The sequence below is a fragment of the Balaenoptera ricei genome, chromosome 14, assembly GCF_028023285.1.
Source record: "Balaenoptera ricei isolate mBalRic1 chromosome 14, mBalRic1.hap2, whole genome shotgun sequence".
Classification (NCBI taxonomy): Eukaryota; Metazoa; Chordata; class Mammalia; order Artiodactyla; family Balaenopteridae; genus Balaenoptera; species Balaenoptera ricei.
In genome coordinates, this window is record NC_082652.1 from 26933929 (window position 1) to 26961455 (window position 27527).

The 27527-nt window shown below is 56.6% G+C and overlaps 2 protein-coding genes across 4 annotated transcripts in view; one reads left to right on the forward strand and one right to left on the reverse strand.

Annotated features, from left to right (window-relative positions):
• Positions 1-27527, reverse strand: part of PI4KA (phosphatidylinositol 4-kinase alpha) — a 97762-nt gene that overhangs the window by 29912 nt on the left and 40323 nt on the right. For all 3 annotated transcript variants that reach the window (XM_059893628.1, XM_059893627.1, XM_059893629.1), the window contains 12 exons: positions 27150-27250; positions 26461-26590; positions 25598-25730; positions 24520-24615; positions 23976-24159; positions 23459-23562; positions 21473-21641; positions 19692-19742; positions 4380-4488; positions 3915-4051; positions 3608-3741; positions 1265-1347 (listed from right to left, as the gene is read on the reverse strand). In XM_059893628.1, the coding sequence (XP_059749611.1) occupies positions 1265-1347; positions 3608-3741; positions 3915-4051; positions 4380-4488; positions 19692-19742; positions 21473-21641; positions 23459-23562; positions 23976-24159; positions 24520-24615; positions 25598-25730; positions 26461-26590; positions 27150-27250 (1431 nt within the window). The remainder of the gene's footprint in view (positions 1-1264; positions 1348-3607; positions 3742-3914; positions 4052-4379; positions 4489-19691; positions 19743-21472; positions 21642-23458; positions 23563-23975; positions 24160-24519; positions 24616-25597; positions 25731-26460; positions 26591-27149; positions 27251-27527) is intronic.
• SERPIND1 (serpin family D member 1) lies at positions 5920-15413 on the forward strand. The gene is made up of 5 exons (XM_059894424.1): positions 5920-5931; positions 8628-9523; positions 12478-12751; positions 14189-14333; positions 14739-15413. The coding sequence occupies exons 2-5, from the start codon at positions 8644-8646 to the stop codon at positions 14928-14930; spliced, it is 1491 nt and encodes a 496-aa protein (XP_059750407.1). The 5' UTR covers positions 5920-5931; positions 8628-8643; the 3' UTR covers positions 14931-15413.

The window sequence follows — 27527 nt, forward strand, 5'->3', positions numbered from 1 at the left end:
AATTTATCAGTGTCCTTATACTAAAACTGGCAAACAGTGCCAGTACCATGCATTTAATTTTTTTTCTTTGCTGCCTCAATTTTAATATCTCTTCATGTTTTAATTCCTATTCTTTTTTTTTTTTTTAATTCCTATTCTTATCTTAGTTTCGCCTCAGTAGGGTTTTGGTGATGGGCACATTTTGATACCCTAGAGAGGTTAATTCTGTTTCTGTCTCCCTGGGAGTGTCGTCCTGTTGGAACTGGTCACGCCGAGGCCCTGTGAGCCCAGGGTCTGAGGATACTGCATCCTGGGACTTGCGAGTCCTCATGTTCCACACAGACTTTTGTATCCCGAAACTCTCCCAGAAAAGAAGGATGCAGTCTTAAATTAGATGTGGCCCACAGGTCCTGGCCTGCTGGAAACGTGTGGTAGCGAGTGGGGTCTCCTTGTGGGCAGCAGGCCTGCTGAGGCGTGGAGCCCCCACGGCAAGGAGCAGGATGCCCCCCAGCGAGCTCTCTGCTCTCCGCTAATGAGCGCCTCTAACAGGCTGCTCGCGGGACGTCTCTGCCCATCATCTGCTGGGCGCCCTTCCTACCTGGTCACTCTGAGACCAGGTGTGACCTTACACAGGTGCCCCGCCTCTCCCTGGACCATGCGGCTCTTTCTTGCTGCTCCCTCTTTCCTGATTGCATGAGAAAAACAACTACACGTCCCTACTTCACAAACACTTTAGTGGAAGAAACAAAATTATGATATCGTATATATAAGCATATATAATATATATGTAATCTCCTAATGTATTTGGATATATACGTCCTAGTATATTTGCCCTTCTTTTAAGCAAGATAATAGAAATACTGTATCCATGCTCGAATTCTGACAATCTGTTAGCTGGGAGCCCCTGTAGCCTGATTCTCAGTCCTCTCAGCCTGCCTCAGACGCCTGAGAGGCACTACTGCTCCTTGGCCACAAGATGCCCCAGGTCCATCCAGACCGTCCGAGGAGCCCAGGGTCCCTCAGCAGAGGATGGTATCTGGGACTGAAACCTGGGGGCTGGAGCACATCTGAGCATCAGTGCTTCTGCTCTCGGGCCCCTGGCAGCAGAGGCAGAGCCAGAAAGATGTATATGTTTTAGGGTCTAATGTTTTATACTGATCTTTCCAACGTAGTACATAGCCTCATGAAACTATTTTCTCGACACAGACAGAAAACAGGATGCAGTATTCTTTTTTACACTATTAAATCTCAGTTCATTACGAGAAGCCCACAGGAGTCAACTTACCAGATTTGTCTTTCTGAATAGCTTTATCCTCAAAGTAGCAGAACATTACCTGGAAGCGGTCAGGATCTGTCGAGCGCAGGACCCTAGAGGGGAGAGCTCCGAGTGAGTCTGAAGCTCTGGCCCCCCAGCAGATGGAATGCTGTCCGGGCAGATGAGGCTGTGAGGGCAGCCGCCCCCTGCAAGCCAGGGGTTTTAAGGGTCACATGCACAGGGTCCTAACAGCACCGGCTGCATGTCCATCGGTCAACGGCGCATCAGGCAGTCACCAAAATGAGAGGCAGCTCTCTGTGCTCCTACAGAATATTCGAGACATTCGGCTGGGAGGAAAGGGCGAGGTGCAGCGGGGCAGGTGTGAACAGGTATGATCCCACATCCCGCTGTGTGCAGGTGGGATACACGCATGAGCACGTGGCTGATTTCTAGAAGGGAAAGCTAAGAGATGGCAACAGGGGGCCTCTCTGGACTCAGGGCCAGCAAACGGAGACGTGCATTTCTCCTCCTTAGCATCTTTTCTACCATCCAATGTTTTTCTTCTCTATTCTATTTTACGCACCGTGGACATTTTTACAAGTAAAACAATATCCCTACCCTTGAGGAAGAAAGGAAGAGAAAGAAAAGGAAGGCATGTGCTTGAACCAGGGCCCCGGTGCAGGGCGCTTGGCATCTGGGGCTCCGCTGAGACAGCCAGGTGCGCGCTCAGCAGTGCGAGTGGATGACGTCCGCACCCATCCTCTCAGATTAAGGCTCCATGGGCGCCGGGGGCTCAAGCACAGACACTCTCCAGCGCCCTCGTGCACATGGCGAGAATGTGTGCTGTTGTCTGAAAGCTCTCCTGATAACTGGCGGCTGAGATCCAAGCCAGGCTCTGGACTAAAGGCTTCAGGGCTGCTTCTTGGTGCTGACAGGAGTCCAGGGGACCTGGCAGGCAGCCCCGGGCGAGAGTTGGGCTCTCAGAACTGCCCGCCAACTACAGAGCCCACTCGAGAGCCCTGGGTCATTGTGGGGCACACCGGGGAGTGGACACAGCCCACAGCCCTGCCTGCAGGTGCTGGAGGCCGAGCAGGCCCAGAGGCCTCTCCTGGAGCTACACGTGCCAGGATTAGACCCAGGCTTTTGCTGTTTTGGTTTGGCTTGGTTTTTCTTTGAAAATATATTCTTTGTAAAAAAAAAGACCAGAAGGAATGATACTAACCACTACAGATGGTGCTGGTGAGCAGAGTGGGTTTCTTCCCTCAACTATTTCCACGGTTTTGTATAATGTTCTCCTATTACTTATACAACTGAAAAAAAATGTGTAATGAAAAAAGAAAAGTCAAAGCTCCCTTGGCTGTGGGGACTCTGGGACTGCCAGGAGGAGGGGACTGAGGCGGGGAGGACTCACTCCCACTCACCCAAAACAGCTTCCATATGGTTTATATGTCAAGCTTCCAAGCAAGATCCAATCTACCGGAGGGTCTTGTGGCACCAAATAAAGGTTAAAATAGGGGCATTGTCCAAATATCCCTCACTTTAAGAATCAATACTTTCCGTTTTAAGCGGTTTGAGAAAGACTTTATTCTATATCTAACTGCACCTGTCTTGTGACCTAAACAAATGTCCTCCTGCAGCCCCCCACAGCGGGTCCACAGGGTGGGTGGCTGGGCTCTGGACATCCTGCTGCTGCTTCCAGTCTCCCTTTACAGGGAGGCAGCAGGCACTGCCCTGGAGACCATGTGGGTCTCAGGCCAAATCAGGGACCGTGACCTTGGGCAGCTTCTTTGAGCGCCTGGGCCCTGGTTCCCTCCTGTGAAGTGGGGTGTACAGTGCCCATCTTGTGGGCTTGCTGGGGGGGCCTGTCAGCACACGGAGCTCGTGCAGCGTCTGTGGGGCCGGCGTTCCATCCACGTTAGTGCTTCTAGCTGTCAGCTCCCTGTGGTTGCAGAGGCGTCCCGAGTGTCAGGTGCCCCGGAGGACTGTTTGGAGCAGCCCCCCACTTCCTGTTTGCTGTCTGTGCTCCAACGTGGTCCTGGAACCAGCCCGGGGGGTGCCCTAGAGCGTCTCAGCGAGGGCTGGTTCCCGGCAGAGGCTCCGACCCGTCAAGTGCACTGAGTTGGTGGCAGCTCTGGTGACAGCTCAGAACCTGTTCCCTCGGGGAGGTGGCACCGGCGTCAGACCCCTGGTATGTTACTACACGTGGCATCCAGTGATCAGGAAGGAGAAGCACACAAGAAGAGCAGAAGGGATTGGGGTTGGTTTTTCTAAGACAGCTTACTTGTTAGGAGGAACTGAGAAAAGCCCAAGCCTGGCAGGAACACAAACGTAAAACCAGCTCAATCGAGGGTGTGGGTGGCGAAGCTCACGTACCTCATGTACTCCAGCCGGTAAACGGACAGAAGGTAGGTGGACATGGCGAAGTCCAGCTTGTTGATGAGGGCAGACACCTCGGGGGCCGGGTCCAGCAGGTTGATGATGGTGCTACGGAGCTCGCTCAGCTCGGCCTGGGAACGAATGCCAGGGCTGTGTGGGCACGGGTGGGCGTGGCTGCTCCCCCAGATGCAAACCCCGGCGCCGTGCCCGTGAACCAGACACGCAGGACTGGCCTTCACTGTCCCAGAGGGCTTCCCGAAACCCTGCCCGGTACCACCCATCCTTGGCAGGCGGGCATCCTTACGGGGGTGACTGTGTCGTTCTTCATGGCTGAGTTGTACTGGAGGACAGACCGCAGGGGCTCTTTGCTGGGAAAGGTGAGCAGGGGGGACTTGGTGGCTATTTCACAGACGCCCTCGTACCACTCTTCCGGCCAGAGTCCTGCAAGAGAGCGCGGGCTGAGGTGCCTCCTGTCTCGAGAAGAGCTCCAGCGGGGCCCACGCTGAGCTTCTGGAGTCGTGGGTCCTTTGGTTGAGCCACTGTCCCAAAAATGTGGCACAGAAACGAGTCTGTTTCCTAACGGGGGCAGGTTTCCCTAAGGTATGTGGTGTTCCCAGAACCCTAAACGACTTCGGGAAGTGTTCCCTGAGGAGGTGGCAGCCGCGCTGGGCCTGTCTTGTGCGTGGGCACAGGCACCATTAGGTCGGGCCCTTTCTCACCTTGGTCCTTACTCTGCACTGTCCTCCCTGGGGCAGCAAACGTCCCCTACCTGACCCCTCCACGGCGAATCCCATCAGCACGGAATAGAGCCAGAAATCCCGGAAGAGCTTCTGCAACCGTGGCTTCGCTTCTTTGATGGGCGGCAACCGCCGGGTGAGCTGATGGGCCGAGGAGAGAGAGAGAGAGAAGGTGGTTACCTGCGTATGAACCTGACACCTACAAGTGTTAAGCTCGAGACCCATTCTCCAGGCTTCTTCTCAGAGAATCGGTCAGACTGGGCAGGAGAACGCACGGGGCGCAGTAACCAGCAGCCCTCAGAGAGCTCGCCCAGAAATGCTCCTGAGCCTCTTGTATGCCGGGCGGGCTCTGCACTGGGAGGGAAAAGCCCTTCGGCCTCGTCGGGAGGCAGGCAAGCAGCATCCCAGAGCTCCTGGGGACCCAGGGATGGGGCGCTTGGTGTTCACAGGCGGGCAGGGAACAGGGAGTAGCCGCCTGGCCACAGGAGCACCAGGCCCAAGGGCCGGAACCGTGGCGGGTGGCACAGTGACCTTGGGCAGAGCCCCAGGGTGTGAAGAAGGTAAAAGCAGAGTACTCGGGGGCAGGGGTGAGGCTGGAGTCCCTGAGTCCCTGTCCCCATGGTGTCCCACCCAGTGCGTGGCAGGGGGAGTCGCCTCGGGTATGGAAAATGGTTACATGTGTGCACAACGCCTGGGGGACGGGTGGACCCTCCAGAGTCCCCAGGGGAGGTCGAGCCCCCACACAGCGCTAACCAACCTGCAGTGAGGGAGGCTCAGCGGTCCAAATGCTTATGATCTATGAGTGCCAAGTATGGGCTAGGTGCTGGCCAGGGTTTGCCTCCTGCCGGGGCCCGGGTTCCATCCCTGGTCAGGGAACTAAGATCCTGCAAATAGTGCGACATGACCAAAAAAAAACCCAAAAAAACCCACCACAAGCTAAAAATAGAAATGATCACAGCGCCACGGCCTCCTGCGAACACCTGAGTGGATGTGAGCATGGGAAGCACCACAGTACGGCCCTGGCTATCCCACAACGGACAGCAGAGCGGGGCTGCATGTCCTGTAGATGGCAGACAGGCCCGGGCCAGGGTCTCCTTGTGCTCTGAGTCTCTACCTGCACCCTCCCCTCCACTGTCCATGGAGGGACAGCTCACAGGAGGGGGGGGACACCTTGCCTAGCAGGCACGTCACCCCAGAGCCCAGGACGAGGTCGGGAGCTGCGATCACTTAGAGGAAGAACTTGGAGCTGGAAGATGCAAGAGGGGCCCCCATGTCCAGGGGAGCATCACAGCTGCCACCCCCGACGCAACCAAGCCCTGGGCCGCAGAGTGTCCTGGCTGCTCCTGTAAGCTCATCCACACAGAGACAGTCAGGCCTCCAAACACTGGGAGTCACAAGCCACTCGGCGGTGACCAAAGACACAACGAGGGCTTTGTGCTGACAAAGCTAGTTGAGCGGTGTTTGATCTGGGATGTATTTACTTTGGAAAACACGACAGCAGTCCGGCACCAAAGGTCACACTGAAGCCTGCTGGTGACTTTGGCCGATTCTGTCCCTGCAAAGCCAGTTCTCAGCAGCACAGAGGTAAGTAGGTTTCTAACGTTTCTGCCGATTATGAATTCTTATTTGAGGTGGTTAGAGATGGGTAACTGGTTTGCTTCTCTATCCAGCTACATTCAAACGCTCTCTACACCGTCTTAGAAAGGGTAAGAGGTTTTGTTAAGCTGCCTATGATAACATTCTGTCAGTTATACTAGTGGGACTGTCAGCCAACCAGGGAGGAGGGACTGCGCTAGGTTAAGGACCTGAACTGGGAATGGTGCTGGGGGCTGTGGGCGGGCACCCTAGTTCTGGGGCATCACAAATGGTTCAGAAAAATGACGTGTGTCACACACGCGCACACACGTGTACGTAGAGAGACCTGGCGAGTCTGGAGACGCGGGTACAGGGCGGGTGTTCTCTGTGCTGTGCTTTCAACTCTTGTGAGCCTGAAGTTATTTCAACCTGAAGAGTGTCCACAGCTCTATTACCCCCGCTCCGTCTGGGCCGGGAGACAGCAGCCAGGAGGGACGAGGGACCACAAAGCCCAGTCCCGCTCCACGCAGCCAGCCTGAGAAGGCGCCACAGGAAATGCCCATAAAAACAAACTTTTGAATGATTTCCCTTTAAAAAATACTGCTTCTCTTCAAAGATAGTAATCTGGATTTAAACACAACCTAGTGATAATTTTAAAGTATCTTCTTTAACTCTTGTGATACTAAATGGCAAAACAACAGGAAGATTTACCTTTCAGGTACCTAATTTTTTACCACATAAAACGAGATATATTATGAGATACCTTCTGCTTCCTCTGATGAGAGCATAATGCAAAGTGTTTTGGGCTTTTCATCGTATAATACAGGAATAGGAAGAAGCAAGTAAAAGAAGCTTCCACGCGTACTATCTGAATACAGGAGCAGAAAGACACGAATGTTTTCAACCTCTGCCTCCCTATCTGGTCTCAGATTCCTTTTCCTGAACTCTTGTTTATTCAAGTTGGGTTTTTTTAAGCTTATTTTAACCTGAGAAGGATACTTTCAAGTGTAGCCTAGCAAGAAGACCTCTCCTTTTCTCACTTTTTCAGTGTCTTGCTATCAATACCCACGCCCAGTTCTACCCAGAACCTGGGCCCGGTTCCACTGGCAGCCACACACATTAGACACTGTGTCCTGAGTGCAGGCAATGTGTGTGGCAGCCTTGGCTACAGGCTGAGGGGAGGGAAGGGGACAGGAAAAGACAACAGACGGTTCCAAGTCAGAAACCATGTGACTTTCCCTCTCCAAAATGTCGTGACTAGAGGAGTGTGCAAGCTGATTGTGTTAACAGTGCTGCAGCGAAGAGCCGAGGTGGGGACTGGGGCAGGGACAACGGTGCTGGCACTCCAGGCCGAACAGGCGGAGCCCTGGACGCAGGGAAGGGGCTCCACTAACCTGGGTCTAATCTAGCCATTGGCACACTCAGGCAGGCTCAGCACCCCCGATACGCACAATGCTCGGTGCGGGGAGCTGAGTCACCAAAGCCCCTGGTCCAGCACCGGCACCCAGAAGAGGCTCCGCCGAGAGTCACTGCCATCGCCAGCACACCATCTTCAGGCCTAACAAGTCCCGATATTTACCTAACAGGAGCCAGTGATTCTTACCTGGCGTGGAGGGGAAGCAGACATTCTGGTCCTCAAAAACGTACCAGATTGTCACACACATGACAAACCTGACAAGACACTCTCCTCTTTCTGAGGTGATTAGAAGGGATGCTGAGATCCTGCATGACTGATCCCAGTATAAACACCTGCTGTCACTGTCCTGGAGACACAGAAGCATCGAATAATAGCTCATTTCCCAGGATGCAATTCACAACCAGGAAGGAAGCAAGAGAAGGACAAAGCCGTCTGGCAGCCAAACTGACGTGACAGGTGGAGGGATGGGAGACAGACGGCTCATCCCACAGTATCTGTTAAAAACATGCCTTGTTTACTTAAATAGAGGGAGCGCCCCTCAGGCCTTCAGTAAGAGCTTTCTGACAGCACCCTGACCCAGACCCTATACACCTGGTGAGACTATTTGTAACCCCAGCGAGAAACACTTCAGTGGGAGAGCTCTGGTCCCTCCTGACAGCAGTGGGAGCCGACTGAAGGAGAAAACGTACACCTGTGGCGAGCTGTACCCTCATCCCCCATGGCTGCATGAAGACTGGCACCCACCATGTCCACTGGGCCCCCAGGTGATCCCTGCACTGTAGACACAGTCCAAATCACACAGATTAAACCACTCCAAATAACTGCTAGCACAGGAGGCGGAGCCTCAGCCTGCCTGCCCCCCCCCCCACCCCCCGGCAGTGTCCTTGTGAGCCGTGCTTTACTGCACTTGGGCCCCCATCCGGCTGGGGGACCTGTGTGCCTCCAGGGCCCACCCAATATGTCATTTGAAGAAGGGACACAAAGTTCAGTGAATGAATGAAAAGGAAACTCCCTGGGGCCCCTGAGCCCTATGGGTTTGCACACTTTCAACAAGGGGTTCTGATCTGGGCCTAGGGGTCCTCCAGGCAGGTTCACGAAGCCACACAAAATGTCAGGCGTCTGTTTTATCTTCAGCAGATCCTAAAATGGTTAGGGACTAGCACCCCCGGGGCCCCTCCTGGGTCGTGGCCGGGGGCCTGCAGAGGTGTGTGTGTGTGTGTGTGTGTGTGTAGGGCGGGGAGGGGGCAGTCTGCCAGGCTGCCCTCACCACGTCCTGCTCTCCCTCCAGCTCCAGCTCCGCCAGAATGCAGCGCCTGCTGCACCCTCTCATGGTGTCCCTCCTCCTGGCATCCGTGTGTGGGAACCTCGGCCCTCGGGGTCAGCTTTATGGCAGAGGGGGAGACCCCAAGTCTGCGGACCCCCGGTGGGGGCAGCTGAAGAGTGGAAACCTGAGCAGACCCCTCCTGCCTGCCGACTTCCACAAGGAGAACACAGTCACCAACGAGTGGATCACGGACGGGGAAGAGGACGAGGACTACCTGGACCTGGAGAAGATCTTCGGGGAGGATGACGACTACATCGACATCGTGGACGCGGTCTCGCCCGTGGATCCTGGGACTGGCGCCAGCAGCGTGCTCCAGCTCTTCCCGGGCAAGAGCCGCATCCAGCGGCTCAACCTCCTCAACGCCAAGTTCGCCTTAGACCTCTACCGGGCGCTGAAGGAGCGGGTCGGCGCCTCGGACAATGTCTTTCTGGCGCCTGTAGGTGTGTCCGCAGCCATGGCCATGCTCTCCCTGGGCCTGCGGGGGGACACCCACGAGCAGGTACACGCTGCCCTGCGCTTCGCCGACTTTGTCAACGCCAGCACCACATACGAGCTGGGCACCGTCCACAACCTGTTCCGGAAGCTGACCCACCGCCTCTTCCGGAGGAATTTCGGGTACACGCTGCGGTCCGTCAGCGACCTGTACATTCAGAAGCAAGTTCCAGTCCTGGACGACTTCAGAGCCAAGGTCCGACAGTACTACTTCGCCGAGGTCCGGGCAGCTGACTTCTCTGATCCTGCCTTCATCTCCCAAACCAACCAGCACATCTCGCGGCTCACCAAGGGCCTCATAAGAGACGTGCTGGAGGACATGGACCCCGCGACTCAGATGATGCTCCTGAACTGCATCTACTTTAAAGGTAAGAGGCGGCGACATTTTTCAGGGCAGATGCACGGGCGCTCTCAGCTCACAGGTGGGCCGAACTGCAGACTCTACCTCCATTCCTCTGGGAAACCCAGACATGGGGTCAGCTCGCAGGGACAGGGAAGGTCCTGATGAGGTGACAGGGCGGCTGACACTTAGAAACCCTGCGCTTTATGCCTCGCCACAGCCTTGAGAGACTGCCACTGTTATTTATGAGTGTCTCCATTTTACAGACAGGGAATTAAAACGCTGCTCCGGGGAGATGGCGGTAAGGGGCAGAGCCAAGCTCCAGCCTCTGTTAGATCAGAATAATGCAAAAAACCTTTCCAGCATCAGGTCAACCTGGATCTGAGCTTTTTGGTTTCCTTTCCCAATGGACAAAAGGCTGAAGACAGGTTCACCCTGAGTAACTGACATTCACACCCTTTTCTGACCCCCTGCCCCACCCACCAGCTGGAAACCTTGAACAGGTCACTTGGCTTCTTCCCTCTGCTTGCTCATCTGTGAGATGGGGGTGGTGAAAGCCCCACCCCTCACGGTTGCTAGGAGACGAGGTAGCACAGGAAGGGGCTGGAGGTCTGGCACATGGCCAGTCTCACCGGTGGGCGGGTGGCCCTCACTTCCAGTTACTAGCATCTTAGAGCCACACAGACACGTTCCCACTCCTTTCCAGGCAGGTGGGGGCGGGGAAATCAACCCTTATGTCTAGAGCAACTGTTCCGGGCCAGCACCAAGCACCGAGGCACTTCCTAAGGAGGACTCCCCCCCACCCGCCAACCACCCACACCCGCGCACACACAAACACACAGAGCCCCGGGACCCTAGAGATAAATAGGCACGGGTCTGTAAATACCAGGCCTCGCTTTTAAAATGCCCTGGTGAGACCTGAGCCAGGAGAAACCTCTACTGCCCTCCACCTGCCCAGCGAGCCAAGGGCAGACATGAGGAGCGGGGTCACTGCACACTAGTGCAGTGACACGCAACCACTCTCCCCTCTGCCACCAAGGACTAGTGGGCACCGGCCAGGTCAGTCCCGGGAGGCCACGTTCCCTGGTTGGTCAGCTCCAGCATGGTTTACGGGGGTCCAGGGAGCCCCTCTCCTGGAAGTGGCTCAGGGGCAGTGGGGCCAAAGCATCCACCGGCCGGGACACCCGCTCCGTGCCCAAGCCGAGGCCCCCAGCAGCTGTGCGGAATGCTGCCAAAGGGCAAAGCAGGGGGAGGCAGCCAAGACAGGAGGAAGGGCTCAGAGGCTGAGCCAGACCCCTGGCTCCCCCGACGCCAGGCACAACGTCAGCCTCGCGGTGGGCGGGTCCAGGCCGAGGCTCCAACAGGCCCGTGACAGGCACATGGGATGTACTCAGTGAACACACACATGTCCTTTCATCCCTGGCTGGCGGGACAGGTTTGGGAATGAAAACTGGAGGTCAGCCCTGGTCTCACTCCCTGATCCGTGTGGCCTCGCAAGTCCCACTGTTACATGCTCAGTGGGTTTGATGTTGCCAGTGACACTCAAGAGCAATTTCCTGTGTTCAGGGGTGACTTTGACAGTGAGTGGGAGACCCCTGGGTGGCACCGAGGCCCTCAGCCCTCAGTTCTGCCAGCGTGTGGGCGCCCCGACTTCCAGAGCCTCTGCCTCAGCGCAGTCAGTATTCAGAGCAGGCAGGGACACGTCCCAACACAGGAACCAGGGTCACGCAGACGGCAAACGTGGCGGCAGGGCACATGAATCCTTGCCCACACACCGGAAGGCTTGCTGGGTCAGGGCTGGGAGTCAGAGAGAAACGCCAGCAGCACCAGCTCTCACAGGTGCATATCACAACAGAGTCTGAATGTGTAACTCTTAGCTCTAGCTCCCAAATCTCTGTCACTACTTTGATTTTAATTTCAAATGTTACGAGCACTCTGTAAAACACAGTGAAAACAGAGGTTGGGCCTCAGGAGCAAAGGAAGGAGAGAACCCGGGAGAGGCGGGGCAGCTACAGCAGAGTTGGGAAAGCCGTGGCTGGAGCCCAGGGGAAAGGGGGTCTCCCCCAGGGCAAATGGCACAATCTGGGGGAGGGGAGAGGCCAGGGACACCACTCACACCCACCATGCACAGGGTGGCCCCCCGCAGAGAGCTGCCTAGATGCATGACTCACAGGGCTGAGCAGCCCTGGGTGGAGTCCGGCTCCAGAGGAGGACCCAGATCAGAGGAGGGCAGGCCCTGCTGTTACGCCTCCCCCAGGAGCCTCCTGCTTTTCTGACCCCCTGCCCCACCCACCAGCTGGAAACCTTGAACAGGTCACTTGGCTTCTTCCCTCTGCTTGCTCATCTGTGAGATGGGGGTGGTGAAAGCCCCACCCCTCACAGTTGCTAGGAGACGAGGTAGCACAGGAAGGGGCTGGAGGTCTGGCACATGGCCAGTCTCACCGGTGGGCCGGTGGCCCTCACTTCCAGTTACTAGCATCTTAGAGCCACACAGACACGTTCCCACTCGGGCACACGAAGCTGCCCCGAAATCCAAAGTGAAGGTGGCAATGGCAGTGCTGCCTCCCCAGGCGTCCAGTCAGTCCCCATAGAGCTGATGGGAGCTCAGGGCCCTCATCTTAGAGAGAGACACGCAGAGGCCCAGGCAAGGCAGGTGACGTGCTATTTAGTGCCAGGATCTAACCCAGCATTCACCTGGTCTATTCACCCCATCTGCCCTCATCCGCTTCCTACGAGAAGCCTCTACAACAGTGGTTCTCAGTGTGGTGGGCGGGCCAGACCAGCACACTGGTCTGGCACACTGGTCTCAGTGTTGTCCCCAGACCAGCAGCATCAGTATCGCCTGGGAACCGGTGAGAAACTTAAACTCCTGGCCCAAACCAGACCTGTGGGTTCAGACGGTGGGGGTGGGCCATGCAGCCTGTTTGAACAAACCCTCTAAGAGAGCATTTAAACAAAAGCCCATTTCTGCTGACCTCACAGGGTCCTGGGTGAACAAATTCCCAGTGGAAATGACACACAACCACAACTTCCGGCTGAACGAGCGAGAGGTGGTCAAGGTCCCCATGATGCAGACCAAGGGGGCCTTCCTGGCGGCAAGCGACCAGGAGCTGGACTGCGACGTCCTGCGGCTGGAGTACATGGGGGGCATCAGCATGCTGGTGGTGGTCCCGCACAAGCTGTCCGGGATGAAGACCCTCGAGGCCCAGCTGAAGCCCCAGGTGGTGGAGAGATGGCAGAAGAGCATGACAAACAGGTGCCTCTGGGGCCAGGGGAATGGGGGCCCAGAGATGCTGGGGCTGCAGTCACTTTAGGGAGAGGGGCATGTGCCCCCTGGGCCGCTGTGACTTCAGCCCAAACTTTCCGCTTGGTGAGAGGTGACCAGAGAGCGTTGGTGAGAAATGCACCTGTACTCTGTGATGTGGGGGCAGGAGCAACCCGGCTCTACCACACACTTGCCCTGACCCCCTGGGGTCACTTGCTGTGAGCCTAGAACCAAGACGAGCCCTCAACCCAGTTTGAGAAGCCCCGAGGTCCTCCAAATCCCCTCAGGGCGTCACTCACCATTTCACAGTCAGGACCACAGGTTACGCTGCTGGATCAGGGCAGGAAGGACGCACATGTCATCTCCCTGTCTTCCTGGATCCCACCGGGCCCGAGTTATCAACTGAATCTGGTCTGGGCCTCCTTCCAGGACCAGGATACAAGGAAATGCAACTGAGGGACAGGCAGGCTCTTAGGGGTAGGTCTGCCCAGGCAGCTGGGCAGGCATCAAGCCCTGTCACTTTCTCCTTAAAACCTGTCCCTTCTGTACCCGCCTCCTTCCTAACCTCAATGCCCACGACCTTCGCCCTGAGCCAGCAGGGGCCTGACCAGCTTGTTGTCCCAAGCTCCGTCTACCTGGCACCGGCCACCAGGCAGCGTCCCCACTTCCCTCTTCCTGCGAACTCTCTGTGGACCCCCACTCACAGGATGCAGCCCGCTCGCTGCCCAGCCTGGTCCACACACTGCTCTGCTCTTCCCTGCCCTCCTGCCCAGAGTCCTGCGCTCCCTCCAGCAGGCCCTGCTCAGGGCCCCCAGATCTTGTCCCCCCTCCTCCAGGATGGCCCAGTGGTTAGGCCTGTTCTCATCACTCGGACGCTAACAGGCGGTCTTTACGCTTTGCTGCTTCACGTGTGGGGTCCTGGCGCACCAAGAGGGAAGGAAGCTCCTGAGAAGGGGGCGCGTCTGGCGTCTTAGCCCCACAAGCGCCGTCAAGGATGGAGAACGCTAGCGCTGGCTGGTACAGAAAGCACTCTTTTTTTAAGTGCACTGACCTGCACTTCAGCTCCTTAAATAGTAAAATAACAAATGCCTGAAAGCAGGGACCCAAGTGAGAGAATGATGTCAGATGCCTGAGCCATGAGCCAGTAACAGCTCTGCCGCCTGGCTGGCAGGACACAAACCATACAGTACCGAGGACATGACCGCACAGCAGTAACCATGCCTCAATTCAGAGTGCTGGGATTACAATGGGATGGTCTTTCCAAAATCCTCCAATGGCAGGACGAGGATATGCATTTTAAGAAGTGTCGTGTCAATTCTGTGGTACACGGACTGGAGGCGGGTGTGTGTGTTTATGGACGTTTAAGGGGAAATGTGATTCCTCTGCAACTTGCAGTTAGTAGAACCGGCCCTTCTCTTCCCTGACCAGGACACGGGAGGTACTCCTGCCCAAGTTCAAGCTAGAAAAGGACTACAACCTGGTGGAGGCCCTGCGGTCCCTGGGGGTCACAGCGCTGTTCGACAGGAACAGCAATATGACAGGGATCTCGGACCAGAGGATCGTCATCGACCTGGTAATGCCCGTCCTCTGCCCGTCCCCATCCCGCCCCGGGTCTGCCTCCCTTGGAGCCCCTGCTGATACCAGAGAGAAGGCAGGTGCCCGGGAGCACCCCGGCCCAGCAGGCCTGCTATGGCAGAGGCCCCAGAGCGTGAGTAGGGGGTCCTGGGGCCACGATCCTGCCCGCAAAGCACTGTGGGCAGCCCTGAGTGGTCATGGTGCACAGTGCAAAGGTGACACCATTCACACCACACTCAGCTGATGCGTGAGGACCGAGTCCCAAGGGCCATCCTGCCCAGCCATGTCCACGCCTCCCCTGCGGTCGCTTGGTCCCTTCCCTGAAGAACACGACACTTCCCCCCACTTGCCTGTCTGTGAGTGACCACCGCCATCTGACAGCTTCCCTTTTGATCTGACGCAGTTCAAGCACCAAGGCACCATCATGGTGGACGAGGAAGGCACGCAGGCTGCGGCCGTGACCGCCGTGGGGTTCATGCCATTGTCCACCCAGGTCCGCTTCAGCGTCGACCGGCCCTTCCTGTTCCTTGTCTATGAGCACCGCACGGGCTGCCTGCTCTTCCTGGGCCGGGTTGCCAACCCCACCAGGTCTTAGCGGTGGAGGCCGGGGCGTCTCGAGTGCTCTGGGGCATCCGCAATTCCATTTCCCTTCCAACAATGACCACGAGGTGCTGGGGCGGTGACCCCGTGGCTCAGGCCACCTTTCTGGGAGACATGGATGAAGGACCGCGATGCTTGCCACCAGCAGGGCTGCACAGCCCAGAGGTCACCGCAGCTGCAGCACGGTGGCTGTCTCCTAGAGGGTGTTGGCGCCAGACAGACCGGCTCCCTCCACCTCTCACAGCACACCCCTCCCCGGGCCCAGAAGCCCCCCTCCCCTACTCTGTCACCCAAAGCCTTTCCCCCCCAGGGCTTCCCACCTGACAGGGAACACGGGCAGGAGCTGCCCCCTCCCCAGAGTGCTGACAGCGAGCCCCCTCCCCAAGGCCCGGGATGCCCTGGCCTCGGGCTCAGTCCTCTCAAGGCCCAACCTCCTGAATTGAGGCTAAATGTCTCTGCACCTGCTTTCACCTCACGGCCGCCCAGAGGATGGCATGTATCCGTAGCCATGCCTTCCACCCTAGAGATAAATAAATATCGCCACTTTTACTGGGTATAATTCTACTTTTATAAGGTCAGATAACTAAAAAAGGCCACATTCAAAATAGCTGACACCCCAGCAGTGCTAGACATCGACAGAGTGACCTGAGTGCCCAACAGTGACCCAGAGCAGGCACGTCCTCAGGCTCAGACGTGGCAGTGCTGCTGCATGCTGGGGGCGGGGGGACGTGGATGGAGCTGCCTGGGGGCTCCGGAAACACCAGTCTGTATGTGCGGCACACGCTCCAGCTTCCATCCCCAGACACACGGAGACCCTCAGACGTGCCTGCGATGGGTCTGGTTCGAGAAAACGGGCGACATCCAAGGACTATATTTCTGGACCCTTGATTCCGGGGCAAGACCAGTGGAATCCACACAGGCTGCTCAGATAGAAGAGTGCAAGGCCTCCGCAGTGCGGGGCGGGGGACAGCGCCGGGGGCTTCACAACTGCCACGCGTGTGGCCGTCAGACTGGGACCCCACGGGCCTGCAGTGGGCAGTGGGCTGGGGTCGAAGCCTGGTTGGCCTGACTCCACAGAGGGCTTCTGACCCAGCGAGACTGATACAGTCACAGGCAGCAAAGGGGTGCATGAGTGCTCCCCGATTTGGAGGCTGGGTTATCCCCGTCCTCACACCAACCTGGGGCTTCCACTGTTACAGAGGGGGCGTGCTCAGCTGCAGGCCTGAGTCCCACCCCGGCCCTGCTTTCACCCCTCACCCTCTCCCCCTGCCCTCTCCCCACTGCCTGAGCCAGGGCCCGTCCAGTGTCTGCCACCCAGGGAGGGGGGCCTTTCCCTGTCATCCCTCTTGCCCTCTCAGGGAACCTGGGCTTGCTGACCACCCTCTCCAAGTCCTCCTCTATTCTGAGTCAATACTGTCCTTTCCTGGGCTTCTCTGACACTTCTGGTCTTGCTGCTGGTTCCTCTGGCTCCTCCCCCACACCCCCATGCGCATCTCAAGACTCCACCTTCAGCCCTTCCCCACGTCCCCCACCCAGAAGGCATGAAGACACGTGGCCCAGGTTCCTCTTCGACCCCCAAGGGTCAGAGTGCTCCAGCCCCTCAATCTGCTCAGAATGCCCTTGGATCCCCTTCAGAAACCAGGTGCCTCCACGCGGCAGATATGAACCCAGACCACAGGTCTGCACCAGGCTGCCTGGGTTCCACTCCCGGCTCCGGCACTTTGAGGCAAGTTCCGTGCCTCAGTCTCCCGTCTGTGAAACGGGGATAACACAGTCCCTATCTTGCAGGCTGTTGTGAGGATGAAGTGGGTTACTGTCTCAAAGGGGTTCAGGTCAGTGCCTGGGTTACCACTTCCAGCCCAGGGGTCCCTAACTGGGGGCCTACCTGGGCCCCTCCCCCTTCCCTTCCTGAGGTGAAGTGCAAACCCTTGAGGACAGACGCCGTCTCTACGAGGAAGAGGGAGCAGCTTTCACACAGGTCTATGACCTGAAAGTGTTAGTCCCCAAACATCCTTTTACAGGCACCAAGAGAATGACCTGTCCAAGGCCACACAAGCTGCAAGTGGCCCAGGTGTCCGGCCGAGCGGAGTGCACGGACGTTTTCCGCGCTTCGTGACAGCGGGGCAACTACGTCTCCAGCTGTAGGTTCAAGCAATGGAATCAGTGACATTTCTGAAGAGCATCACAGAGTCACAGGACAAAGACCACCAAACCCAGGCAGGAAGGAGCCTCGGAGGCCATGTGAGCTGGTGCCCCCACCCCAGGCTCCCAAGATCACTGATAAGGGAACAGCTGCATTAGGGCAGAAACCCATGCTTCCTGCCCAGACCTACCGGCACGTCCACTCAACTAAGTCATTGAAGACACTGTGTCATCGAAAAATCCAAAACAGAGTATCTTTTTCTTTAAAATAAAAAATTTTTAAAAAGAAGTATAGGGGCTTCCCTGGTGGCGCAGTGGTTGAGAATCTGCCTGCCAGTGCAGGGGACATGGGTTCGAGCCCTGGCCTGGGAGGATCCCACATGCTGCGGAGCAACTGGGCCCATGAGCCACAACTACTGAGCCTGCGTGTCTGGAGCCTGTGCTCCACAACAAGAGAGGCCGCGATAGTGAGAGGCCCGCGCACCGCGATGAAGAGTGGCCCCCACTTGCTGCAACTAGAGAAAGCCCTCGCACAGAAACAAAGACCCAACACAGCCAAAAATAAATAAATAAATTTAGAAAAAAAAAAAAAAAAAAAAAGAAGTATAAAACATTCAAGCAAACAAACAAAAAAACTATGGAAGTTAGCTTCTCCCAGAAGGTCCAGGGTTAGGGTGAGGGCTAGACCCAGAGAGCAGAGGCAAGAACCATGGCGTCTGGGCTGTGTTGAGCAACAGAATCAAATATTTGTTTCCTCCTCCACAATATAACCATTAACTTGTTGACACGACGATACTTATTCCGTTCAAGTAAAGGTCACGGTATCGGAGGAGACACGGGTGTTTCAGGTGAGCGTGTGCTAGCCTATCACTGCTAACATATCTGCCTGCCCTGACGCGCCAGCCCCGCAGAGGGTCACCCCATCTTTTTGAGACACTCTGCTGGCACAGCAGGCGCGGAGAGACTGGGACACTCTCCCAGGACCCCACATGCAGGGCCAGGAGTCCAACCCCAGCCCCAGTGACCATAAAACTGGTGTGCCCCCAACCAAACCTACAAGTCATCGCTCCCCAAAAGTGCGAAGTGTCCCCTATAGATTTCTTCCGTGCATTTATTAAACTCCAAACAACAACCGCCAAGCACACTTACAAGCTCACAGGCATACATACGGGTCAGAGAACTGTGGGGCTCAAATATCCCAGAACTCGTTAACTTGAGAGGCCCCCCAGGCGTGCTCCCTGTCTGCCAAACCTGCTCTCCATGGAGCCCTCCACGGGCCAAGGACTTCATGCCCCTCGCCCTTCCCTCCAGGCCAACAAAGTGTCCTCGTGGCGCTTCTCAACGCACTGTGAGCGAGTCGACGTCAACCATGACATCTTTAGAAACCGACCTGTGGGTGCTGGTATAAACCGTCAGGGTACCAGCAACCCACAGGCCCTCAAGGGGCTGTGGGGGCCCTGACCGCAGGGAGAGGCGGGAGGGCTCCCAGGGAAAGTGGGAGGCATGAGGCAAGCCCGAGCTCCAACCCTACAGCACGCCTGGGGAGAGGATGTTGTCCTGGAGCCCAGCTGAGTCAGCCACCTTCGGGGCAGGGAGGAGGGGACAGGCAGAGGGTGGGGGTGGCCCGAGGCAGAACCCTCCCCGGACATAGCCTGCGACTATCAGTCTCACTATCAGAGCCAAGAATGTAAGCCAGTTAGCTGCCGGTTCCCATCCACCTTGGCCTCCATCCGCCTTGGCCGCTGACACCGGACCCCCAACGGTCCCCAGACTCAAATGACGAATGCCCACAGAAGCAGGGACCGAAACCACTTTGCAGAGATAGGAGAGGACTCCCCAACCGCCCACCGGGCCTCGACGTCCCTGGGTCACCACGCAGCCGGAGGTCAACCCCTCCACGTGCGGGGACACCCACGTAAATGCTCGAGACTCCAACGAAGAGGGAGAACTGGAGGCGGAAGCAGGGGCTTAAGCAGAAGGCAGGCTAAGTGGGAGCTCGAGAATCACCAATGAAACAAAGCCGGACGCGGGCCTGGCTCAGGTCTGGCAGCTGGGAACGCCTGGGCCAGGAAAAGTGACATCCGTAAGGGCCACTTGGGAAGAAGTGGCCGCAGGCTGAGACAGGACAAGACGGACACCAGCCCTTGACTGCGGCACTGCTGCCGCAGAGACAGGCCTGAGCCATCCCCGACAGGGCACCAAGGGCTGCAGCCCCAAGGCCCAGGCACCAACCAGAGGTCCCAGGCTCACCATGGGGGGTTGGGGGTCGGGGGAAGGGTTGGAAGCAGCACCGGTGGGCCACTGTCAGAAGCACCTGAGCCGGGCGGGAGCTCAGGGAAAACCTAAGTCAGACCCCCACACCCGAGGAACAGGCAGTAGGGTCCTGGTCAGCTGGCCAGGGGTTCGGCCGGGCATGGAGAAAGGGAGCGACGCAGCGAGGCCACAGCAGGCACATGCCCACGGGCCAGTCGCAGAAGCTCCGAGACACAGCCACAGATGCAGGATCCCTGCAGCCTCAGAACAGCACCTTTCAGGGAACTCGCTGCAGGTCTCTGGGCAGCACAAAGCACAAGCACCACACCTGAGTCCGAGACACCAATGGGCGGGTACTCACCACAGCGATCACAGGGATGAGGACGCCCAGGTTCCCCGCGCTGCTGGAGGCCTGGAGGAGAACAGAACTGAGTCACTGATGAGCCCGCGCTTCTTTCATTGAAAAGGAAAAAAAAAAAAAAACCTGACACAGTGTCATGAAATTCCTTAATCTACACGAAACAATGAAAAAGATATACAGAGAAACATGTATAAAGACGCATAATCTTAACAGATTAAAAGAGGGAAAATCTTAAAAGAGGGAAACAATTTGAATGTCAAACAGGAGGATTACATAAACCGCAGCAACTCTGCACAAATATCACAAGCTGTTACAGAGACGGCGCTCTGAAAAGCACTGTCACCTTAAAAAGTGCCCAGATCAAATGTTAAATGTAAGAAAGTATGTTCTGGGCTTCCCTGGTGGCGCAGTGGTTGAGAATCTGCCTGCCAATGCAGGGGACACGGGTTCGAGCCCTGGTCCGGGAAGATCCCACATGCCGCGGAGCAACTAGGCCCGTGAGCCACAATTACTGAGCCTGCGCGTCTGGAGCCTGTGCTCCACAACAAGAGAGGCCACGATAGTGAGAGGCCCGTGCACCGCGATGAAGAGTGGCCCCCACTTGCCACAACTAGAGAAAGCCCTCGCACAGAAACGAAGACCCACCCAACACAGTCATAAATAAATAAATAAATTTAAAAAAAAAGAAAGTATGTTCTCACACAGTGCCAACTACGTACAATAAATAGATTTGCGTAAAACACCTAGGAGAAAATCTGTCAAAAGGTTAACGACGATTGTATCTGAGAGAAATTTTTACTCTACTATTTATAGGTTTCTGTATCTTTTCTACAATGAATACCCATTCTTTCCAAGTCTGGGAAAATTTGGGGGTTACTTAAGAATAACTAAGTAAAAAGTCAGCCACCAGGCCAGACACATGAGGAGCAGCCCGGCTCGGGAAGCCCAGCCGCTCAGTTGACCATGAGGGCATCGACTGCCCACTGCAGCAGGGCTGCTCCATCTTCAGGTATGAACAGGGTCGGGACAGCTTGCCGAGGCCCCGTGGCCGCGCAGGGGTGGGGACAGAGTCCTAAGCTGGTGTCCCCCCAGCTCTTGATTTCTGTCCTCAGCTCCTGGTGGTCAGCGTGTTGGCCAGTCCCCACCCCACCCCACCCCCCACTGCTGCCCCACAACACCTGGCCTGTCACTGCGTCGGGGGGTGGGTGCATGGGCAAGCTCAGCTCGGCACCCAGGGAGCCCCTACCTCAGCCGGGGAACGAAACAGGACACCTGAGTGTTGAGCCCGGGAGATGCAGTGAGAGTGGCGGGGGTGGGGTGGGGGGGAGCTGGGCCCTGGAACCCTCAACAGGGTACAGCCTCAGCCTCCTTGGGCTCCGGGTGCCTCCCCAACACCCTCGAGCCCCCGTCTCCTGTGCACAGGGAGCTGGGCCCCACTCAGGAGACCAGAGGAACAGTGGCCCAGCCTGCTGTGGCGGGGAGCAAGGCAGGGCTGAGCGGGGCAAAGGGTCTCAGGCCCTGTTTGCACCAGCCCCTCCCTCCTAGCTGAGACTTTCACTCAAGGCTGCTGCTCACTCGCTTCCACCTCGGAGAGGCCTTGAGACCACCCGACGCCCCTGTTTTGTTCCCATGCCTGTCCTGCTAAGCCTGCAGGGGCAGCCCCTTGTCTGTCTGTTCACTCCCGCCAGCACCCCGGGAAGGAACCAGTCCCCCGTTCCTGACGTCACCAGGTAACGGGAGAAAGCAAGGGTTTCAAGGCGGTGCCCGGGGCTGAGCCCTACCTTCAGGGCGGGCCCCTTCTCGCTGGCCCTCTCGCTGGCCCGCTTGCCCTCCAGCCCCAGCTGCACAAACAGCTCCAGCAGGTTCATGAGCAGCTCGTCCACCAGGTGCTCATCCTGGATGTTGGCCGCGATGTTGGCCAGGGCATTGATCACAGCCAGCGAGCAGTGCCTGTGAGAAAGAAGTGACGTGGACACAGTGCGGGCCCCCAGTACTGTGAACGAAGACCCCCAAGGCGAGGGACATGCCACCAGAGGACACCAGCCCTGAAGGAAAGTCAGCTGCTGTGGAAGAGACCCCAACCTCCCCCAAGACAAGTTGGGGGCCCAGGGACTGTTCAGCTTCTAGGAGCCTGCGCGTTGGGGCGTGTTGACTGTCTCGGGACACTTCCTCCAAGTGCCCGGGCGGCCATGCAGCTGAGAACGGGCATGTCGCTCCCTGGCACTTCCAGGGGACCCACTTCCCCTCCAGTTACAATCTCCCTTCATCACCACCACCCGGGAAACTCTGACGACACTTCCTCCTCCACCTGGGGCTGAGGTTAGGGTCAGCTCACACCAGACACTCAGGAAGTGCTCAGTGGTCCTGACGACCTGCCCCGACCCCGTCACCCCACGTAAACCCTGAATAGGAAGCTGACACCACACACCAGCGGGGAGGCTGGGCTCTGAGTGCTGGGTCAGCTGGATGCTGCCGCAGCCGGGCTGTGCCAAGTAGCTCAGGTCTTTAAGGCTCAGTTTCTTCCTGAGTAAACAAGGATAATAATTCCCTCCTCGCGGGGCGTGGGGGAATCAAACAGTCCCTGTGAAGCACGTAGCACATTGTCTGCCCCCGAAATCACAGAGCAATGGCAGCCGGGACAAAAGGCACCCCTTCCCAGACAAATCTCTGGGGGGGAAACGGATGGCAGTGGATGCCTCCTCCGGCGGGAGACGAGTCACTGTGGGTGGCACTGTCAGAAAGTGCTTTAGGAAGGAAATGTGGCAGAAGATGAGGAACTGGTAAGTCCCGTACATGGCACAGGCCGAGCAGCGAGGCAGAGGCGTGGTCAGAGGTCAGAAGGAAAGACAGGGAGGGGAGGGGCGGGGAGGCGCAGGAGCCGCTCTGGGAGCGAGATGCAAGGCGAAGAGGTTTTGGTCTGTGTGTTGGTGTCACTGCGGAGACCAGAATGGACAGACAGGAGAGGGAGGTGAGCTGGCGGCCCCCCAAGGCCAGTCCTGCGTTCCAGTGGCCGGGGCTCCCGTGGGAGCGGCAGTGAGAAGGCAGAGAAGCAGCCATTGTGCTCAGAGCTGTCACATGCATACACACAGCCTCATACACCCACACAGCTGGTGAGGAAGTTAAGGCACAGAGAAGGTGAGCATGTCCTGAGGTCACACAGCCGCACTCCCACCCCCTCCCCTGGGTGGAGTGGTCAGGAGGGGAGAGGAGAACTTCTGCCCTGCCCACCACCCTCCTGACTTCATCTGACCAAGTCCATGAGATCCTCCAAACACAGAAGGACGCGTCTCGTCCTTGGGGCATCCCTGGGGAGGGCAAGGATTCACGCAAACATCATACACCCAAGGCTGTCAACGTCTCCTCCCTTGCCCTCTGAATCCACCCTGAGGCGAGCATCCGAGACCGCACAGGTATGCAGCACCGACCAGCAGAAACACTGGAAAACTACCTGATGTGCAGCCTAGGGCTGGCCAGACAGATTGTGGTGCTGCCACCTGATGGACACCATGCTGACATCCAAGGTGACGACAGGCAGGAAGGCTGGTGCTGCTCTGTGAGAACACGGTCACCCGGGGGCACTGTGCCCACTGGGTGAGGAGCTCAGAGGTGCTAGCTCGGGGGCGGCCCTGTGCGGGTCATTCCCGCCTGGGTACATGTATTTCTAACATGTAGTGCTTTTGTAAGAAGAGATGTTTATTTAAAAGACAAGTCCCCACATCTCACATTTTCGAAGGATCGAGAGCAACAATGAGGTTGGGAAGACTTACCTGTAGCCGTGGTCCTTGTAATCCTTGGTGGCAGAGTACACAACAGAGCTGGCCTTCACGCTGATCTGCTGGAAGAGATTCCACACCTCCTGGTAAATGTATTGCTGGAAAAGAGTGAGGGACACGTGACCACATCTCCTCTGGGAGCGCCCTCCATGGACACCCAGAGGGGACACACTGGGGACCAGGGACAGTGGGGCCTGAAACAGCATCAAGGCCAGCCCTTCCTAAAGGTTTATGCAAACCTCAACTTAAACACCAAGAATGGAATAGGTTCCATTTCCATTCTATTCTATTAACATCGGCAAGAAAATAGTTTAAACCTCTTTCTCTGGCACTCTTGCAACCATTACACTATTCTCCTTTACTTGGAAAAAAATCTCACCATTCGGTGGTAAGAAAGTTGGGAGCATTTAACTCTTCTGCAGGGTAAGTTTAATCTGTATTTTTACATTCCTGGGAATCAAGGAGTTTCCCGAAGTGTGCCCAGGGAGAGTGGGTTCCCGGCCGTGCTTACGTTTCCGGTGATGACCAGGCAGCCAAGCTGGTCGATGATGAGCACGTCAAGGGGGGAGGGGGGCTGGCAGAACTTCTGCTGTAGGATCTGCAGGATCGGCTCCATGACCTTTGGGGTGTCCCTCAGGGCCACTGCGATGTGGCCCAAGGCTCGGATGGTGTGGTCCGGAATCAGGTGAGCATCCCTACGGGAGGGAAGGACAGACGTGCCCTGGGAATGGTGCTCCAGTACGCAGCAGGGAAATGAAGCCGGAAGCCAGGACCTGGACCCCAGGGTCATCAGTCTCTCAGAGGAAGCGTCCATCTGACAGTGACAGCCTGGGATCTGCAATCACCAGCACCAGGCGGGAAGACAGAGGTCTTTTCCCCCAGTGTCCAGGGTGGACGTTCCAAGGTGGGCTTCAGCAGACATCGCGGGACAGACGCAATGCCCGATGCCATTCCGTGCCAGAAAGCGGCACAGACGCGCGAATGCCAGTGGCCCCATGAGCCTGCACAGGACCGGCTGCCCCCGCCTCCAACCCCCGGGACAGGACAGGACGTACTTGTCGCTCTCCTGGGAGATATAGAGCCGGTTGGAGAGGCTGGCCAGGAAGGCCTCCACGATCACTGCGTCCACAGTCAAGCCAGCCTTCAGGCACCTGAGCGAGGAGGTCAAGCAGAATGAGGCATCAGAATAACCAGATGAGCATTTTGTGTTTGATTTTGGTTGAGTTTTTCCTGTCTCGGGTCTGCAAGGTTTAAAGACCCGCTCTGAATACTCTTTCCCCAGAAATCTGAATGAACATCATTACACAGAATGAATTCAAAGAACAGCTGTAGATTTCACCTCTTGACAAGCATCTCAGTTAAAAATAGTAACTTCATTATCTTGCCCAGAATGGTCTCCTTCAGGGTGTCATACTCATGCCAATTCCAATTTAAAATTCCCTGTTTCTCAACAAAAGTCCCAACAGATGATTCGAAAGACAGATGGTCCCACAGTGGCTGAGGGAATGTTAAAATTACATATCAAGGTTTTAATAATATGGAGAAATGCTTATGCTCTAGAGAAGGGGAAACCTAACAGCCCTGAGGAGCATGAAATCTTACAGGCATCTCTCGCTCCCCACACATTTGGCTCCCAGGCCACAAAGTCAGAGAAGACAGTCTGACAGAGTAGCTGGGCTCCAGCCCCATGGCCCCGAGAGCGAGGTGCCAGGACTCAGACAAGGAGAGGTACATCTCCTGCAAATCAGAATGTATCTGGTCCCCAAGTGTGGACAGCAAGAGTTCACACAGATGGAGCTGGTGTCGAAGGGACACTAGGGCACATAAAACCTCTCATTTATACCAAAAATCACACGGAAAACAAGATGACACAGGACCACATGTCATCTCTCTGAATGATGGGCTAAGGGATAATTCTTTTCTGTCTACTTTTCTACACATCACAGGTTTTCTCTGTTTTTTATTACATTTATGATCAGGAAAAGAAAGGCAGGAAATTTTTTTTTTTTCTTTAACATGTAGCAATCTCCCTTTTCGGATCCAGTGCAGGTTTAGAAGCTTCCCTGAGCAATAACGTCTCTGGCTCTGCCTGACACCCCGCCCCTGTCTCCCCAACCCCCCGAGGCCACCCACCTGCAGACGTTGTCAATGGCAATGTCCCGCAGCTGCTCGTACATGGACGGCTGGCTCTTCTTCCCCGACGCCACGTTCAGGGTTGACTCGGAATGCTCGTTGGTTACGCTGATTTTTATATCATTGCCGGCAACTGGAAGTAAAAATTCAAATATGTATCTGGTTATGCCTGTCACTTTCCATACCCGTGTTTGAAATTCAAAACCAAAATCAAATGTAATCATCTTTAGCTATAAAAGCAATCACTTTACAAAGACTTCACCAAGCATTTCAGAATCAAAAGTGTTGGAGAACAGAAAGGATGAAACAAATGTTTAAATCAAGGAAGCACACTTAGGTTACAAAGCAATGAATACATAAAACAGCAATGTCTTAAGAAATGATTCAGAAGTCCTGGCCCCTAGGAGCTCAGCCCCAGCAGAAAGGCAAGGGCATGGCCTGAGGGCATCCAGCTCACGCGTAGGAAGGCGGGAAGGGTGGGCAAGCGTGAGAGCAGGGCCCTCAGAGTCTCTCCACCTGAAGGGAGAGGACAAAACGCCCACCTTGGTGGGACTGGGGGCAGCATGGTGATACCACTTCAGCGCCTGAGCGCGCAGCAGGGTACTTAATTAACATCGGTCACCAGACGTGCTCTGGGCCTGTGGCAGGGGAGGGGACGGAGCTCCAGGCCCGGTGTCGGGACATGGGACGCACACTGCAGGATGCCCCAGAGAGAGCAGGTGCCAAAAAGAGCAGGCCTGGAGTGGGGCCTGGGGCAGTGGCAGCGGGAGGGAGGCTTGGCACCCCAGGGGGTTGTGCAGGGGAAGCCTTGCGGGGAAAAGGTGGAGGAGCAGCCCAGGGATGGTGGCCTCTCGGCCAGTTACCTGTGTGGTACTGACTGTGGCACTTGTACAGCTTCACCAGCACGGGGGACGGGACCACCAGAAAGTCCCGCAGGGATGGCGTCACCGAGTGCACCACCACCGGGAACCTCTCGCACAGGCGGCCCAGGCCCTGCAACGCACAGCGGGCCATCAGGGGCCGCGGGGGAGGTGCCCACCCCCTCAGACACCAAGTCAATCAGACTTCCAAGGGCCACCCGGCCATGGGGCACAAAGACAGAAAGGGGGTGGTCGGGACTCTCTCCACCCAAAGGCGAGATTCACTGTTAGAGTGTGTCCATCTCTTTTGGAAGAACCTTAGGGGAGAAAGGGCACCAAGCATTACTTTTACACAACGGCAGACGTGAAGTCAGTGGGGTTGGGACAAGGTCAGAGTCTCGGCACAGCAGGCTGGCGTCTGAGGCCTTGGGAACGCCCGGCAGATGCAGGGCAGCCTCCACAACGTAGGACTTGGCTGTGCCTGAACCCCACTCGCAGAAAGCCTGCTGGCCGTCAGCAGCAGCCTCCCAGCACTGAACTTGTCCACAGCAGACTCTAGTTCAAGTTCCTAGAGGCAGCAGCTCAGACCTCGCTGCTGGTGCCCGCCACAGCCTGGCCATGGCAAGAAGGCCCTGCTGACGGGCGTCAGCACTGCGCCCCCAACCACCCCCACCGGGGCCCGTGAGACTGACCTGCAGACAGCAGATGAGCAAGGGCAGGTGAGCAATGATGACCTTGCTGGATGTCTTGGACTGCAGCTTCTCAGACAGCTTGATGCACAGATTCTCTGCACCTAAGTTCAGAACAGAGGAGGGTACGGACCTTTAGCAAAGGCCAGTGGTCACAAAGACTCCTTCACCAGTCATAATAGAACGTGACTAAACCCCGGGCTCACTAACTCTGAGAAGCGGCTCCACCACAAAGTGTCGGAGGTGGGCGTCCCTGCTCCTTTCCTGCTGCTGTGATGACACCAACCTGCGGGGTGGCCTATCCCTCCACTGCCAGCCCCCACCCTGTCCCGTGTCCTGAGCGTGGCTCCCCCCGAACCCCCACCTTCCTGGACCAGCACC

What these genes read in the sequence shown, in the direction of transcription:
- SERPIND1 (XM_059894424.1), top strand. Translation starts at nt 8,644, where the DNA reads ATGCAGCGCCTGCTGCACCCTCTCATGGTGTCCCTCCTCCTGGCATCC. An exon ending in GAACTGCATCTACTTTAAAG is followed by an intron (nt 9,524 to 12,477) that starts GTAAGAGGCGGC and finishes CTGACCTCACAG; the next exon opens with GGTCCTGGGTGAACAAATTC. An exon ending in CAGAAGAGCATGACAAACAG is followed by an intron (nt 12,752 to 14,188) that starts GTGCCTCTGGGG and finishes TTCCCTGACCAG; the next exon opens with GACACGGGAGGTACTCCTGC.